Raw genomic sequence first — 14,756 nt, 5'->3', positions numbered from 1 at the left:
TTCACGTGCTTTCGAAATATGTACAATGAGATTTCTGTCCACTCCATTCGATCCCAAAAGGTAATCCACCCCCAAAGTCAACACTTATTATCACATCTTATTACTGGGAATTGATGATTCTTGGTAACTTGTGTAATATTGGGAATCGGTACAATTGCAATACCGTCTTTCTCGAGTATTGGCCCATCGCTACCAATCTGGTATTCTAACAGTATCAAATCTTGACATAGTACAACACTTCGACGTTCAAAAATTTCCATAAAAAACATCGGCACCCCGCCAGTTTATTTCCTACTTCGGGCGTGGCGCTGCTCTTCCCGCTTACGCTATACCCCCGTTCGCAAGATACCATCGAGACGTCGCGAGCACCTCGTCGTAGACCTACCTGCCGCACGTGAAATTCTTCAAGGTGGCACGTGCCGCGGCACCGGCAGTCGTCGTACCGCATTAGTCGCTATTTCCGCAAGACGTCACGCTATTTCCATCGTCGCCGGTCTGGAGGTGCACGGACTTCGAAATTGATGTTTGCCCCCGCCGCATCGACCTCCCATTGACGTCCCGAAATAAATCGTCGAGCGACGTAATTCCCGCCGGATATATCGACTGGGTGCATCCTCGCTTCTAAATTCGGCGACTCGTAAAGTCTTCCTCGCTAACTGTGGACGACCTTTATCGTTCTTACCTCGCCGTACCGGATCGCTCGTCTGGAAATGATCCTGGGAACGCCGAGAAGCGAGAACACGCGATCTTGCCGATCGCTTCTCGGAGCAGGATCCGGAATGCCGTTCGTTGTCAGAACCTCGTTGCGTGGCCTTTCTTCTGCGCTTTTGCGAAAACAGCCGGACAAGTGAAGACCAGATGTGCGATTCTGCGACGACTCCATCCATTTCTACAAGTTTTCTACTAGTTCGGTATTGCGCTTATTCCTCCTGTACCTATCGGAGAGGACGGTTACGTATATTCCGCGGTCGCTAAAGCCACTGTCCTCGACATTATCGAGCGTGCAACATCGCGAACGTGCCTCCGATTCACTGACGGTGACTTTCCGGGGTGGCCCCTTGGTGAAATTAAGTATTAGCATATTAACAACAACTTACCGCCGCAAAATCGCCGTCGTGGGGGGCTGTTCGGGCCGAATGAATTTTTATGAGACGAAAACCGCACCTCGAGGGCATTCAAGTGGGATTGACCTTCGAGTCCGTGCGGGGATGGCAACGTTCTGATTCTCAACCCCGAAATACGCCGTCAAAGTCTCAACGCGCTGATTACAAGCGATTACTCGAAATCGCTTTGATTATTCCTGATTTCATCGGGATAGGGTGAACATTGGGAGGGGGGAGAGCGGGTGACTCTTATTTGTATACAGTCATCTGTATATAAATATATATCGGAAGGGAGATGGCGGAAGGTGACTGATAATTTACTATATTTCACATCTCGCTTCCGTGGCGTAGAATCGTCTCCAAGGACGCTCGGAACCGCTGAAAATTCTCAATCCCGCCGTTTTGATCGCTCGCTCGGGAGAATTAATTAACGCGCCTGGCAGGCTGCCGGCGTAATTCCCGATTGTCGGTGCTCTCCGGTCGAATCGCATATTTCCGATCCGTTAGCATTATCGAGAGCGAAGAGCGCGCGCTCGATCGTCCAGCACAGCATCGATACACAGCCGGTACGCATCGGTAGAGGAGAGGGCTGAATAACGAGTAGATAGATACATTGACACGTAGAGACCACCACCGTAGTAGATTTTCATATGCATCGTGTGTGTGTGTGTTTTTTTTTATTTTGATTTAGTCAGTAGAACCGTCGAGAGTGTCTGAATAGTTTGGTAGACGCGTTTGGCCACGCGCGCACCCATCTGATAGTCTATTAATACGACGGACTGCGGACCACTTTCTGGTAAACCGAAAGCCTACTTACCTAACGTAGCGCAGAAGGACGGCTGTCGCGAGCATCTCTCGTGTGTTGTGAGCAGTGTTTGCCGGCGTCTGAATAAAATGATCTAAATAATCGTCCGGACGAGTAAATAGGTCACCTTTATCCTGATTTTGGATGAAAGAAATACGAAGTGTATTTCATCTTCGTCTTAGATAGAAAAGCATGCTGTCTCGTCGGAAAACGATCTGAAACGATGTTCCCGAGTCCACTTTTCGATCAAATGAATGAAATAATACGGACCTATGCGTTGAACGCGCGGTATCAGCGTAGGGATTGGAAATTGGATTTCGACGAATCCACAGATTTCGGTTTTGTCTCCCGTGGTGCGTTCTTCTCAGCTGAAATCGTCTAAGGCAAACACTGGTTGTGAGACACGCGAAACATCCACGCCCGTCGGTGTAAACCACCGCGGAGAATTCCGACGAGTGAGATTCTGCCATGCCGCGTTAGCGACGATCCCTTTCTTCCCTTCGCCATAGTTTCGACGTATTGCGCAAACTCGTCAAGCTTAGACCACCGACACGCGCCAACTTCTTCCTCTTCTTCTTCTTCTTCAACCATTTCTTACTCTTGATCTAGCGCGTAATCTGTGAATCTCCTTCTTCGAATCTTCGCGAAGCCGCATCGTGCGTGTGTGTGACTCGCGCGAGACACTATCGGGACGACATACGCGATTGGAAACCCCCACGGCACGCAGCCCGAGGAACTACTAATGACGTGGCAATTTTGATTATTACAGATCGCTGCCGAAACTCAGCAGCCAGGACGAGGATGGGACGAATCCCCACACCCAATACACAGGAGTCACGCACTTCGAGCCCATACCGCACGATCATGACTTTTGCGAGAGGGTCGTCATCAACGTGAGTGTGAATTTTCACTGTTACACCACCGCCGATTCCGTGTGAATCCCCGAATTATTATTCCGCTCATCTGCTGCCGCTCCCCAGTCTCTATCTCGGCCGGAGAGAAAACGATCCCGAACGATCGTCGAGCTTCGGCGCGCATGCGATCGTGCGTCCTTCCGAGAACGGATATCTCTTCTCTCGTTTTGTATTATTCCGATTAAAACATTCCCGGGAGAAGCGCGCCCGACGAAGAATCTCGGCTCCTCGCGATCCCCGGCGTCGCGGGGATCCTTGGAACGTAGGATCTCCCCGGTCCTCGAAAAGTTTCGCCTCTGTAGAATCTTGGGCGTCGCGAGTCCTTAATCTCGCGAATCTCGCCGCCGTCTCGACGCGTTCCAAGGAGGGGCAGGTGGAGGGAAAAGGAGAGACGGTGAAATATTATTATCCCGAAGTATAATCTTCTGCATAAATATCGCCATTCGATTTTCGCACGCCCGACCTGACGCTTCTTCTCCGGCGGGGCTCAGGCGTGTCCGGGATTACCCCGTGCTTTGCGTTCGCGCGCGCGAGCAAACTCCAGTCCGGCTTGGTAGTCGCTCTCTTCTTTTTGACGAGGCGAGATTATCTCAAGACACGAGAAGTGACCTACAGGCCGCGTTTTGGCGGCCATCCAAGTTCGTCTTGGAATCGAGGGCGATGTAGCGCCAAGGTCGTATTGTGTGAACGGAATTATCTATCCTCACGGATGACACGACTGCATTGCGCCAATTACAGCGATCGGTCCGATCGATCGTATTTTCACCCCCTTTTTTCCCATCTCGCCCCTCGCCATCGGTAGGCTCGAATATTTGGCAGGGGTCAAAGCACGCCGCCTGAACGCGTGGGCGGAGTGTGTGGGTATCGCGGAATCGACGTGCCACGCCGCGCACAATCGGAGATTTAATATGTATGCCTGGCCGGTTAAAGGCGAAACGTTGGAGAGAGCGTCGAGACGCGATCGAGGATCGAGCGTGTTCGATCTCGATCTCGTTTTCAACGGATTTCGGGGACTGCGTATGGTGAGGAAAGGACACTACACGACGGGAGGGGGAGGCGGAGGAGCCTTTGACTTTCGGTGGCACGTCATTCCTTTTTTGTGACCGATCAATTGCGCGGACACTCTTTTCTTGCCCGTTAACTCTCGAGCCTAATTCCAGATATGATTCCTCAAAAGTGAGAGAGAGAGAGAGAGAGAGAGAGAGAGTGGACAATATATTTCCTCGCTGGAAATTATGCTTCCCGCTTTCATTCTTGTCCCATCTCCGCATTTTTCTCACTCTCTCCTCGCTCACTCGTTTTTATTTTCTTTATCGTTTCGCCGAGAATGAAGGCTCGTGCGTTTCGTTTCCACGACATCGTTAATCGAGTCGTCGCTATTACCGGGGTGAAAAGGCGTCGAGAGTCGACGTGCTTCTCGTGAAAATACGTTAAACCGTGACGCCTCGATCGCACCAAGTGGAAATTAGTCCTATCGTTTACTTTGGCAGCGGAAAGACTGCGATTCGCCCGAAGCGATGCCGGGCGAATTTCGCCGGAGTTGGTTGGAGTTCGATCCTTCTTTTCGGCAAATTCCGTATCCTGCTGTTTCTCAGTAACGAGATTCTCGATTCAACATACTCCGCCAATTGCACATTCTCGCGCATCCAGCTCCATACATCCTCACCGCTGTTCCGCGAATCGCCTCGCGGGTCCGTCGATACAATCAATCTCCGGACTCGGAGGGGGAGGGGATTTTTTCCCGATACGCCGAGTCGCGAAAAGGTTGAAATTGCCGCGGCACTCGGCATAAGTTAACAACGTTCGGTGGATTCAGTGGTCCACTCGATCGACACGATAATCCCCTGTAATACGTTAGTCCCTTTGTGAGGAGAGCAGCCCTACAATCATCTCCACCCCAATTAGCCGGTCGAGCAGCGCGCCCCGCCCTGGTAGAGCGCGCGGCGCCACCGTCAATCAATAATCGATTGCTATGATCGACAGGTGAGCGGGCTACGGTTTGAGACACAGCTGCGTACGTTAAACCAGTTTCCGGACACGCTGCTCGGCGATCCGACACGGCGGCTTCGATACTTCGATCCGCTACGCAACGAATATTTCTTCGATCGGAACCGACCTTCCTTCGATGCCATACTCTACTACTATCAGAGCGGCGGCCGCCTACGCCGCCCTGTCAACGTCCCGCTCGATGTCTTCTCCGAGGAGATCAAGTTCTACGAGCTGGGCGAGATGGCTACCAATAAGTTCAGGTACGAATAGATGGCGTTATCCTTAGCCACGTTATCCGTCGATACGTCACAACACTCGGTGCAAACGTGTCGAGATTAGTCGGCTCGGCGGAATATCCCGAGTACGAAATCTCAGTGACACACATTATAGATACCTGGATGAATTTAGAGCGGCCTCGTCTCCAAACGTTCCTCATCGCGATTCCTCGTTTCTTCGGGTCCAAACACGCCGCTTCCCCCGTCCCTTTCGTTCCCGTAGAAGCGCATCTCTCAAGGAGAGAAACCCTGCGAACACACGTCACGCACCGCGAGACACGCGTGTAGAAGATTTAAAGAAAAGTGTAGCGCCGGATTATAACGAAGCGACCGACTGCTCTGAAACAGGGAGGACGAGGGCTTCATCAAGGAGGAGGAGAAGCCGTTGCCGACGCACGAGTTCCAGAGGAAGGTCTGGCTATTGTTCGAGTACCCGGAAAGCTCGCAGGGCGCCCGGGTGGTTGCTATAATCTCTGTGTTCGTGATTCTCCTGTCGATCGTGATCTTCTGCCTGGAGACGCTGCCCGAGTTCAAGCACTACAAGGTCTTCAACACGACGACGAACGGCACGAAAATCGAGGAGGACGAAGTGCCGGACATCACGGACCCGTTCTTCCTAATAGAGACTATTTGTATCATCTGGTTCACGTTCGAGTTATCGGTGCGCTTCCTCGCCTGCCCAAACAAATTCAACTTCTTCCGTGACGTAATGAACATCATTGACATCATCGCGATCATTCCGTACTTCATCACCCTCGCTACGGTGGTGGCCGAGGAGGAGGACACGTTGAACCTACCCAAGGCGCCGGTAAGCCCGCAGGACAAGAGCACGAACCAGGCGATGTCCCTGGCAATACTCAGGGTGATCAGGCTGGTCAGAGTGTTCCGGATATTCAAGCTGTCCAGGCACAGTAAAGGCCTCCAGATCCTTGGGCGGACTCTCAAGGCCTCCATGAGGGAACTCGGCCTGCTCATCTTTTTCCTCTTCATCGGTGAGTTCGATAATGTCCTTCATCGAAAGATTAGGGATAGTATAATGATGATTTATCGATTATTCTTATTATGTATGTAGATATATATGTTTTCATGATGCTTGTAAACAATTCATGCTACCTTCAGGTGTTCCCCTTCAGCCGGTATTAGGATAGATACTACTAGGATAAGATACGATACTATACGATTGTGGTTGCTTATTTAGATAGATCGAAGAAGACAAACTTATATTTCTTCTTAGATATAGATAAGAAAGTTAACTTTCCATCTAGCTAATTTTTTTCCTTTTTTTTACATCAGATAAACGATCAGTTTTAGGTATGCCGATGTGAGATACATATTTGTATGATTTAGATAAGAACGAAATAAATCGGTGCTGCGGAGCTTGAGCTTTCGCCGCTTCGTGTTGCATTATGTAACACACATCGTATGTAAATCGCCCGAGTTTGAAATTGTTCCGTCGTGGAGGGCCTTGGAATTATCATGGCCGTTGATCGTCGCGGCCGGCTGGAAATATGTTTTACCGTCTGCAAAATTTATGGTATCTTCGGATTCTTGAATACGCGAGTACGCGCTTTCGTTTCTCTCGATTTCTCTCTCTTTCTTCCTCCCGCATGTTGGAAGTATCCCAATTCCGGGCCGCGCGGAATTTAACGATCTATCACACCGTGCCTTCGCCCCGATGCGTGATCTTCGCGCGCGGGAATTCTCACAGCAGTGAGAGGTGAAAATCTCCCGGCAGATCTTTTTTACGAAGCGTCGGAAGCTACTCGGCGTGTAAAGCACCGTGCGACAAAGCTAAATGAGCGAAAGCCGACGTGGAAATGCTCATCTATTTCACCCCTCGCGAGGTTGGGGAATGAGTCGACTATCGCGCGCGATTTGCCGATATCAGAGGATAAACCATCGGTTGTTTTCACGGGGAGAAGTCGCTTTTGAATCAGCAATTTTCCGGATGTTTTCCTCCTCGCCGACCCCGGCGAGATATTCGAAATATCGTTTTCGGGAATACTCCGGCGCTCGGTAATCATCATCTCTTTCTCCGCGCGGATACTTGTCACCGTGGAAGGGAACGAGCGAACGGGATTTATGACGTCGTTTGTCTCGTCGAGCGGTCGGAAACTCTCGAAATCTCCCTATCGTCGATCGTTCGCGGCACGATGGTTTTGGAAAGGAGCCCAGCTACAAGGGACGGAAATGGGACGCGAAAAAAGTGAAGAATTAGCACGTGAATAACGTTTCTCTACGTTTCCTACATTTCTGCCGCTTGAAACGAGACTTGAGGGCAACGACAACTGTGTCTTACTTTATCCTACTGTTTTGTCTTACCAAGTGTATTTCTTACTTTAATCAGATTTGTTGTTACGTGACGATCGTGTGTTCTCGCTGTATCGGTTATAACTCTCGACTGATGCTGCGTCGGGCGGAAACGTTCTCAAGTCACATCCTTGTTATTGCTTTGTTAGACTTTATCAAACGTCTTTACGATTGATCAGTCACGCCGTGTACGTTCGTGTCGCTGGACGGGGTCGTTCGAGGGTTGTAAGTTGAACGGCGACACACGCAGATCAAGGGGGAGATATTGCACAGTCGGATAACACTGATCGAGAGCTCGCAACGCCATCTTATAAACAATCATGCCGAAACAGTTGTATCCCTGAGAATCGCTCGCCCGAGTGGGATCCTACTGTGCAAGTCCACCCTCTCACGTTTAATTTCCACAAGCCTCCGAAAGATAAGGCCTGCCATTCGACGGACGGAGCCCTCGTTGCGCGGGAGAGTTCTCACTATTGGCACCGTGCGGCCAACAACGACGGGGAACAACAATAGCGAGCCCTGCGACATTTTTCCCTCACCGTTAGAAAGCCGATCGGTGGGAGCAGTCGATGTTGCCGAGCCCGGAGATGATTCCGCTGATCTTCAGATCGACAGAGTACACCGCACGTGGACGTTTCAGGTCGTCGCAGGGTCACTGAGACGCGTGAATGGCGACAACTGGGCCCCTCGGTGGACACGGTGGATCAGCCGTCGTTCACCGTTTGGTCATCGTAGCGATCCTGATCGATCCTGGAAACAACGTGTCCGCGACACGTGGACGTTCCGGGTGGCGAGCGGGCGATCGATCGGCCGGCCGGGGGGAGGGTGGGGGTGGTGGTCGAGGGCGATGGTCGGTTCTGGTGCGATGAGAGAGACGATCCTAGTAGGCGGTAGTCGGGGGACCGACGATACGTGGATACGTCGCGCGGACGATGACGTACGACCGTCTTGACCCGTGCCTTCCTCTTGTGTGCGTTACAGGTGTGGTGCTGTTCTCGTCGGCGGTCTACTTCGCGGAGGCCGGCACGCAGGACAGCTTCTTCAAATCGATACCGGACGCGTTCTGGTGGGCGGTGGTCACGATGACGACCGTGGGCTACGGCGACATGAGGTACAGAGCCACCGGGGGCGTTAAACCCACTGAACCGGTGTTTTCTTCCTTGCATTGCAGGTGTGGTGCTATTCTCGTCGGCGGTATACTTCGCGGAGGCCGGCTCCGAGAATTCGTTCTTCAAGTCTATTCCGGACGCGTTCTGGTGGGCCGTTGTCACGATGACGACCGTGGGCTATGGTGACATGACGTATGATGTACTCATTTTCACTTAAGACTCTAGTTAATGCCCGCAAAAAACGCCGACCGCCTCTCGAGGTCGTCGCCGGATGAGAGATCTTACGAACACACACGCAACTCCCTCGGCCTCTTTCGTTCTTCCTCCCACCCTTCTCGTTTGTTTCTTCCCGATCGAGACTCACGCACACCCCTGCGGGATTGCGCCGGCGACAGATCGAACGATCCGCTGCGTTCTCGAGAGCGTTGATATCAGAGGAACGACGTGACGTCTCTCGAGTTGATTTGACCGAGAAAATCCCGGAGAAATGGCACGTGTATTATAAAAGAAAAAAGTGGTATAATCCTTATTCAGGGTTGTACCGGATAAAACCAAGATCGATCGACGTTGTCGGCGTAATCTTCCCCCCTCCCCCCTTCTCACTCTTTCTCTCTCTTTCCCATTTTCTTCATCTTTTCTTTTTGATCCGCACGTCTTGCTCGAAGCACGTTTTTGTTACTTCATATTTTGTTACTTCGTATTGATTACGTATTTTCGGGCGTGTCTTAAATCATCGATGAGCACGTTAAGGCGAGACCGGATGTTTTCTCGCCCCACACGCGAGAGAATTTCGCGGCGATAAAAGCACGATAATTTTATAGAATTTTTAATATCCTGTATCTTTGAAGTGAAGCTTTCAGCAATATTTCGTGGGAACTTTTCTCCATAAAACGCGCTCAATCGGGAGACCTCGAATATCGAAGATCGCGGACGAGAATCCGGCCGGTCCACATCATCACTCTTCGATTGCGTGGCCTACAATTATACGTTTCATTAGCATTTCGATAAACGTAAGCTCGCTGCATCTCACGCTCCACTTCACGCTACATCATTCCCCCGTACACCCCCGCTTTCTCGTCTACAGGATGCGTGAATTGCCGTCGATTCTGTCGATCGATGAGACTCTCCAATCAGAGAGTCCAATTCGACTTCCAATTCGATACTTTCGGTCGAGCAAAATTCGCGGTCGGCAGAGTGAAGACCGACCGAGTTTCCCGTCAAGGCGAACGCCGCGCACGCCGAGATACTCGCGGAACACCCTGTAAGTTGTTCTCGAATTTCCCGGAGCCATTATTCGAAGCGGCTTACGCGGCACTTCGTGCGGACGTACGAATGTGTAAAATTAGCGCGGCTCGGATCATCGACGGTACCAATTTCGACGCTCGTAAAAAGTCGCATTTCGCCCCGGCGAGCATTGTTTTTCCCGCACAGTATGCACCTTGCGGCGCACGGCTCTCGAGACGTTTGGACGTTCGAAAGCATCGGCTCGTTTAAGATTACACACGCGAGACGGAATTCGCCCGAGCTGCGCGTTTTACGAGAAAGAGCGCCCTCGGTTTGTTTACCGTCGGGAACACGGATGATCTGCACACGCGTTCCCAGACTTAGAGAGTCATTCAGATCTGACATTTTCTCCCCGGACACTTTCGGAACATCAGAATTCACTCATCGTGCGTCGATGATTTTCTCGGGCGGAATGCCTTCTCCTTTCGTCCGATCGAAGCACTATCGCCGCTCCGCAGAGGAATTTTCGATGCGACGCGACCCAGAAGGAGGCCTCGATCGCCTTCTCTTTCCCCTGTGTAAATCAATAACCGTAAATGAGGCGTCGCGCGCGAAAAAGCGCGGAAAATGTTGAAGGATCATCACCGGAGATTTGAAACTGTGACTTCGCCGCGAAACATGCGTGATCGCGCGAGACGTTTGGCTCTATTCCACTTCCGATGACCTACACGACATAGTTTGTTGAACTCATACTATAGATGGTCAATATTGTTTGCAAGACTGTGCGACGTTTGCCTTTTGCACGATTGCGGTCGAGTTTGCGAAAGAGGAATCGATGACTAACCGTGGCGCTGAATAATACTTATTATTCACGAATGACGAGCTTCATCTCGTCGGAACTAATAGGTCAATCTCGCTCGAGACGCGACGTACTAATGTCGTGAGTCCTTCTCTGAACAAACAAAAAGAAAGGACGATAATGTCCGGAGAGAAAGGATTGGTTGAATGAAGAAGATGTCACATATTTGAAAACTTGATCGACGAGAACCAAAGGAGGATGTGAAAAAAGAGCCAATTATGTCCCAAAAAGATGTAAGTGAAAGGAATAGTGTTTTTTTCCTTAGATTTTAACTTCCTGGATACGATAAAGCTATTAAAAAGTTCGTGATGTTTGGAGAACATCTTGAAAATTGAACAAGAACATGGTATATATTTATACGAATTCGAATGATATATGGAGCTACCGCATCTTTGAAAGTTTTTGTAGGGGGGCGAGGGAGGGGAAGGAGCGTGGGAAGGGGAAGTGTTTTGCTTGTGTAAGGGAAGATGTAAGCAAACGTGAGCGAGGGGTGGAGGGACTTGGATAAGTTACATAAAGTCAGATGAAAGGTGAAATTACCACAGAAACGCATCCGGCGAAACAGAAGGCGTACGTTTGTTTGGAAGAGAGTGGTTAAAGAGGGTTATGTGTTTATGTGTTTGTGAGAAAGAGGGCTGTGTTTGTATGCGCCTGGGAGGAGGGACGGGGGTTAGGTTTAATGTGGTTGGATTAGTGGAACATCCGTAAGAATTTCTTTTATCGTGCCGATAATTAGTATAATAAAGAAAAGAAATAAAAACCGTAGATTTTCCGAACGAATTCTGGCTCTGGGAACTTTGATCTATCGAATGTAACTATTTCACGCGTCCTTTAGTGCGAGTGAGATCTTTCCTGAACATTTGGATCACGTTTGATTTCATTCGTATACATTCATTCGTGAGATATATCGAGGGGTCACCTTCGATCCTTTCCTTCTCCACTCATTAACCCTTTGCGTGTGCATCTCGGAGAAGGGTCTCCCGAAATTCGGTCTTTTGGCAATTTGATGAGGACTTAATGAGAGTATCAGTTGCATGCGTCCTTTGCCTGACGATTGCCCAGCATGCGGGCTGAAACTACTACCGCATTACGACTTGCCACGATTATTATTATTATTATTATCATTATTATTATTATTATTATTATTATTATTATTATTATTATTATTATTATTATGAACGTTACCTTTTTGCTCGAACCCACTTGTTCTCATGACTATTACCATTACTATGATCACCATCGGTCATGGATCACGAAGGCCCATAGTACAAGTGACATTCACGCGGGAATGAACTCTTTCTTTACGACCATGCAATGTAATGCCTCGATCACTTGTGACTGTTCACTTTTTAACCGAGACGAGTGCCGTGTAGACATAGACGAGTTGTCCGTCTTTACGGGAGCCGGTTAAATCGATACCGAAATACCAATGAAAAGTTCACGTTCGATCGCGCTTTATATGGTTAACTGACGACGAATTTGCCCCTTTTGATTCCGACGGAATCCGATATCCTTTGTGATTCCGACGGGAATTAAAGTACACATCATGTCTCCATTATCCGTGGTTACGTTAAATCTCAAGTTTCCCGTTGCAACAGCCGGACCGTTTTGACACTACCTTTCGTACTTATTAACCCGAATGGTCTCGAAGTGACTTTCGAAATTGGCCGACCGAAAGATTCTGCAGAATCGCTGAAACGAGAAGACGCACAGGAAGACGACGCGAGACTAAATAAACACGGGGGTTGAAGGAGGCGCACGACGAGCTTTTCGTTTGTATTTACGTGGTCGAGTAGCGTATCGCTGATATTCGAGTTTTGACTCCATCGATTCGCACTGTGAGCGAGAGCTTCCGGTGAGCTTGTGACCCGCGCACTTAATCGCTAAATTAACTGATACCTTATCGTAAATGTCGGCTCAAGAACGGGGAAGAACTTGACCGAATTAATTTATTCCTCAACTAAGGGAGAGAGAGAGAGAGAGGAGGATGCGTACCTTTCGGTTTCCTCCTGAGAATAATTAGCGTCGTGACATTTCGCACGATTTCGATAATCGGATTTCACTCGGGAAACAATTTTAGCCGTAATTCCCGCCGTTTTCCAACGACAACGGAACGTCGAATATTTCAGAAGCATAGCGCTACTTTAATCAAGACCGGCGGAGGTAATGACGTCGTAATTTCTCCTTCGGTTTCTTTCTCACGACGAATAATTATTCCGGATTCTGCGGACGTCTGCAGACTCGAAGAACGGCACTCTCAAGATTGTCACTTGTGCTTTTCGCGAGAACTTCAAGCATCAATTCGGTCAAGTACCTCTCCGCTCCCACCGTGCATCATCAATACTACTAACTAAAATTCGCTCCCGTCGCCCGGATCGATAGATCGCGAGGACGAGTCGATGGTGTGTAAACTTACCGACTTGCTGTGCGTTAAACGACACGTGATCGCGTCTCGTTTCCGCCGGGCACCACGTGCTTTCCCACTGAGCGCGCAAGGCATTAGCGGCACGTTACCGAAGAAGCCATTTTTTTAGCGAGTCCTTACGTTAGTCCCTTAGTCTAGCCTAGAAGCGCCCGCTTATACTAGACACGCGTCTAGCTTTTTCTCACGCTATATAACTTATTTATACGGTCAGGAATGAGATTGAAATTGAAATCGCGCAGCGTTGGCCGAATGCGGAGTCGGAATGGTCAAAGTCACTTCGGAACGCGCCAAGCAGGTAGCTGGTCTCAGGTCTGTGACCGATCGGGCGGAATGCCTTATTTCGTCAGTCATTGACTACCACCACGAGTCCAGCGAATGTCAATGCTAGATGTATCGAGGAGAGTGTGTGTGTGAGAGAGAGACTTAGCTAACTTACCGATGACGGGGAGGCCTCGCTCGTAGCATTCCGCCAACGCACGTCGGTGACCGTTATGTATATATAATATATACATACATGTATATATATATATAAATATATAAATATATATATATATATTTTTGTATAAAATATATATATCTATAGGAGCCTCCAGTACCGCATAAGTAGCGCCACACTTTCGACACAGACTCGGCAGACTCACACATGATAGAAACACCACACCTAGCACCGAGTTTGAGATTTGCGAGCTATTCCCGTACGCGATCGTACGCGGCGGAAGACCCACGGTGATGTAACGCGTCGGCCTTACCGATTGTGTTGCAGGCCCGTGGGAGTCTGGGGGAAGATCGTGGGCTCGTTGTGCGCGATCGCCGGCGTCCTGACGATCGCTCTGCCCGTCCCCGTAATCGTCTCCAATTTCAACTACTTCTATCATCGTGAGACTGACCAGGAAGAAATGCAGTCGCAGAATTTCAATCACGTGACTAGCTGTCCGTATCTTCCTGGCACCTTAGGTACGTGTGCTCTTGTCGGGGAAGAAATCGATCGGTTCTCACAGAGTCGAACGGAACTTACTCCGGGCGAGACATTGACATTGGGAACGGGTGTGTCTCCATGTGTCTGTGTGTGTATACGTGTGTATCCCACAGGACTGAAGAAGGTCTCGATGTCGGAGTCCTCGTCGGACATAATGGAGCTGGAGGAGGGTGCCCTGTTCACTCATCCAGAGATCACTAAGAAGTCCAATTGCAACCCACGCCACAATAACAATATCAATCCAGCCTGCATGAGCATCGAGACTGACGTCTGACTACTAGGTAATCCATCCGTCCCGATGATCTCACCCTTGCTGGTCCCCGTCCCCTGTCAACTTCTCATTCGTTCGCCCGATCGTTATTCTCATCCATCCCATCTGGAAACGTTCTTTCCAGTGAAGGAGACGGTGGCAGCGTGGTGGCCGTTGCTGGGCCAGTTGTCAAAAAGCAGCTGTAGCTCCCTGCGGTGCTTGACGTAGGCCTCCTTCACACCTCGTCGTAGTCGTAGCGGCTGGCGCCAGTGTCGTCGTCTGCCAGGAAGCCAGGTCCGTCAGTTACGCGGGGCGTCCGGATCATGAGGTCACGGGAGGTCGCGATCCTCCGCGAGGAAGCTAATTCGGCGTTTCTTCCATCCGGGACGTTGCGATAACGCGAAGAAGAAGGGAGGGGAGGAAGGAAAACAAAAGAAATAATGAAAGGTGGGCCCAGGTGTGCGTGAGGAGCGAGAAAGAAGGGGGGGGGGGGGGGAAATTGAGGACACCTCCGTTC

At 50.0% G+C, this 14,756-nt stretch overlaps 1 protein-coding gene across 8 annotated transcripts in view; it reads left to right on the top strand.

Annotated features, from left to right (window-relative positions):
* Nucleotides 1-14,729, top strand: part of LOC106748766 (potassium voltage-gated channel protein Shaker) — a 59,177-nt gene extending 44,448 nt beyond the window's left edge. For 3 of the 8 annotated variants that reach the window (XM_014627618.1, XM_014627616.1, XM_014627619.1), the window contains exons 2-8: nucleotides 2,678-2,801; nucleotides 4,806-5,071; nucleotides 5,435-6,078; nucleotides 8,568-8,697; nucleotides 13,777-13,967; nucleotides 14,103-14,270; nucleotides 14,385-14,729. In XM_014627618.1, coding sequence (XP_014483104.1) covers nucleotides 2,678-2,801; nucleotides 4,806-5,071; nucleotides 5,435-6,078; nucleotides 8,568-8,697; nucleotides 13,777-13,967; nucleotides 14,103-14,263 — 1,516 coding nt within the window. In that variant the 3' untranslated portion in view covers nucleotides 14,264-14,270; nucleotides 14,385-14,729. Of the gene's footprint in view, nucleotides 1-2,677; nucleotides 2,802-4,805; nucleotides 5,072-5,434; nucleotides 6,079-8,377; nucleotides 8,508-8,567; nucleotides 8,705-13,776; nucleotides 13,968-14,102; nucleotides 14,271-14,384 lie in introns of those variants that run through there. The other 5 variants (XM_014627617.1, XR_001374783.1, XM_014627620.1 and 2 more) reach the window with 5 other exon arrangements.
* The last annotated feature ends 27 nt before the right edge of the window (nucleotides 14,730-14,756 follow it).

The sequence above is a fragment of the Dinoponera quadriceps genome, unplaced genomic scaffold, assembly GCF_001313825.1.
Source record: "Dinoponera quadriceps isolate SergipeBrazil2010 unplaced genomic scaffold, ASM131382v1 scaffold3164, whole genome shotgun sequence".
NCBI classification, from domain to species: domain Eukaryota; kingdom Metazoa; phylum Arthropoda; class Insecta; order Hymenoptera; family Formicidae; genus Dinoponera; species Dinoponera quadriceps.
The sequence above is the reverse complement of the archived record's forward strand: the minus strand, read 5'-3'. Positions and strand labels throughout refer to the sequence as shown.